The sequence below is a fragment of the Octopus bimaculoides genome, chromosome 7 (assembly GCF_001194135.2).
Source record: "Octopus bimaculoides isolate UCB-OBI-ISO-001 chromosome 7, ASM119413v2, whole genome shotgun sequence".
In the NCBI taxonomy this organism is placed as follows: Eukaryota; Metazoa; Mollusca; class Cephalopoda; order Octopoda; family Octopodidae; genus Octopus; species Octopus bimaculoides.
The window spans coordinates 49,318,400-49,321,655 of NC_068987.1; the positions used below are offsets into that span (position 1 = coordinate 49,318,400).

A 3,256-nucleotide genomic window follows, 5' to 3' on the forward strand; every position below is an offset into this window, starting at 1 on the left:
TATATATATATATATATATGTACAAAAATAAATACAACATTCGGATATACTTATATATTCATATACATATATATTATGCACATATATGTACACAAACATATACATACACTCAGATACATATATATACAAGGTGCCATGAGCAAATTGTCGCCATTTTATATTTTTAATTTTGTGCATGCGCATTGTTTGTTTTTGATTTTGTTGACTACACAATATAGTAGGGTCAGTTGGGCACCATCTGTGAGAAAAACAACACCATGATAAAATTCACTCTGCCAGAAATTTGGAAATGACATGCTGTACTGCATGGCATTTGTGCTGAAAGCTCCAATACAAACATTTCAGAGTATTTGGGAGTCAATCTGAAAACAGTACAAAGGATTCAGAAAGAGTTGGATGAGTTTAATGGTGAGTATGAAGGTATAGCAGCTTGGAAAACTCACTCTGATCATTCTGATAAGAAAAGAACTCCTGAATTTGTTTGTGAGATCCAGGCCATGATTGACAACAATCCCTCCAAGTCAATCAGGTCCATCACTAGGGAATGTCTGAGCTTCTTATCAGGCAGATAGTGCATGCAAACATTCGGTATTCCTCATACAAGATGAGAAAAGGTCTATTTTTATCCCAAGCCATCAAGGATAAGAAGAAAGACCGCACTACAAAGTTTTTGAACAAACTCAAGCATCCCCTCCAACTGAACATTCTTTGGTTTTTCTCAGACGAGAAAAATTTCTGCCAGGATCAGATGGTGAACATACAGAACAACCGTTGGCTTGCCGTGTACCCAAAACATACTGAGAGTGATAAAAATCAAACATCCAGTCAACATTCACCAACTTAAACAAGGAGGCTGTCCAGAAGAATTGCAGGAAATTCGGAAGTCATCTTAAGGCCGTGGTTGAAGCTAATGGCAATTTTTTTGAATAAATTTACTCTTTAGCATTTCAAGATATTTTTATGTAATTTTGGTAAATATATCTTTTAAAATGAGATGTTAGTGTTATTTTCATTTTTGCATAATTTAGATGACAATATATTCACTGCACTCTGTGTATATATATATAATTCTTTTTTAGATCAGGCAGCCTTCAACTTCTTCTGTCGAATGGATTTTTTAACACAATATTTACATGCTATTATTTATAGCTTTATCTGCTTCAAGATCCACTGTTCCAAAGCATAATTATTTAATGTTCTCATGAAATTTATGAATTCTTATGACATCAACTATACATACATACATTTGTATGTACATACAGATAGATAGACAGATAGGCTGACAGACAGATAGAAAGATATAGATGTCATAAGAATTTAGAAATTTTCAGAGAGAACATAAAATAATTCGGTTTTTTTTTTGGAGTGATGAAACTCAGAGCAGATAAAGCTATATATGTAATAATAGCATGTAAATATTGGGTTAAAAAACCTTTTGGATAAAAAAAAATCAAAGACAGCCTGTGGGACACGTACCCACATTTGTAAACATGATGGACACTCCACCATTGGACAAAGCAATACATACATTATATATACATACACACATGCACACACATACGTACTTATATATATATTCAATTTTTTAAAAATACTTTTGAAGAACTTTAGCAATTTTGTTGTCATTTTCAGTTTTACTAAAGCAAAATTAGTGAGCAATAGAACTTATTAATCTCATTAACACGAGAAAATTATTATTAATATTATTCTTTGTACTTTTGTTACTTCCTGGCCATTTTATTAAAAGATTATCAAGCAGTTTAATCAACTCATCCAAGCATTTGATAATAGGAATTCAATTAACAGATTAACCAGTAGGCCATTATTTATTTATCATTAGTTATTGAAGACTATCACTACTTTCTTTCCTTTAGTTTTCCATCCCAAATGGCTGCCTTACTTCAAAGCAGCCTCTTTTCTCAAGAGTTAGTTACAAGAAGGAGGAAGAATTGGAAAAAAAAAACTATGTTACTATTTTTGGTTGTAAATTAGTAGAAGACAAAGGAATCCAGACAACCTTTTTATCAAAGCACAACATATCTAAACAAGGCATTGGAACTTGGTTGATGCAGATTAAAATGATTAAAATGGAAGCTTACTAATTAGGTTAAAGAACTGCAGGACTAGAGTTTGTAGGGTTGGGTGTATCATCTTTCCCTAGTACAATTCACATTACTATCTATGTTTAGAGACCAATTGAAGCAGGCATAGAAATACCACATGTTACATACCAGTAGTGAACAGTGGCTTCATTCTGTATCAGTGATCAAAATTCCATATTTTAACAACGTGAACTTCAATATAATTGCGAGGTGGCTTATCCAGTTGATGGACCACATCAAATTTTTCCAACAGCTTGTTCCATTCTGGAAATATTATTTCTAATTTTCTAAAAAAAGTCATTCTAAACAAAATAAACTTCTTTTCAAACAAATGATATGATTGACGTGTGATGGATCAGGATGTGTACAGATGAATGGATAGGAATAATACAACAAGAATATTTGGGGGAAGTATTGGGGGGAAAAAAGGTTAAAAATATATAGAAAGTGAAATGAATTGAATCATGGGAGGTTAATTTTTTAATTCTTTTTAAGTTATAAAATAACAATTTAAACAAAGAAGTTTAAATTGGGAGAAGTTTGAAATATAAATAACACAAAAGAATGAAAGAATTGAAAGAAAAGACAAAAATTTGCAGAGGCAAAGAAGCATTTGAGTTAGTGCAATGGGTTATGATAATTTACTGATTTTCCATAGACTTGTTCACCATTTTTTTTTTTTCAAATAGTGGCATCATTGTTGAATACCTATGGAACTAGACAGAAAGATTCTCAGAAACAAATCAAGTCAGAACTGAAAGATTCATGTAAATTACTGGTGCAAAGTTAAAAAGTAAATGCAATGCTTGTATTAATTTGCCAAGTGATAAGGTTTACTTACAATTTGGTCTTAGAATATAGCAGACTTTGTCAAAGAATGACACTTTGCAGAGTGCAGTGAGATAAGAAGTTAGAAAACAAAACAATTAAAATTATCTATAAACAAAACCACAGATATGTTTTTTTTAATGGTACATTTTAAATATGATCCCTACCTACATCTATCTATACGGAATACAGTTATAAATAGAAATGTTTTAGGGTCAATTAAAATTCAAAGAATGTCTGAGTCATGAAAGAAATTTCAGCAAGTGGTATGATATAAATATTGCCTTTTAAGCATATGTGTGTGCATATATATGTATATATATACA

The 3,256-nt window shown here is 31.3% G+C and overlaps 1 protein-coding gene and 1 long non-coding RNA gene across 5 annotated transcripts in view; one reads left to right on the forward strand and one right to left on the reverse strand.

The window, feature by feature from the left end:
• The window catches only part of LOC106868488 (uncharacterized), a 277,576-nt gene that overhangs the window by 156,550 nt on the left and 117,770 nt on the right, over positions 1-3,256 (forward strand). The gene's annotated exons all lie outside the window — the stretch shown is intronic.
• Positions 1-3,256, reverse strand: part of LOC106868487 (PDZ and LIM domain protein 3) — a 185,070-nt gene that overhangs the window by 45,970 nt on the left and 135,844 nt on the right. For 2 of the 4 annotated variants that reach the window (XM_052969628.1, XM_014913790.2), the window contains exon 6: positions 2,232-2,366. The exons of the other annotated variants lie outside the window; for them this stretch is intronic. In XM_052969628.1, coding sequence (XP_052825588.1) covers positions 2,260-2,366 — 107 coding nt within the window. In that variant the 3' untranslated portion in view covers positions 2,232-2,259. The remainder of the gene's footprint in view (positions 1-2,231; positions 2,367-3,256) is intronic. 4 annotated transcript variants of the gene reach the window in all.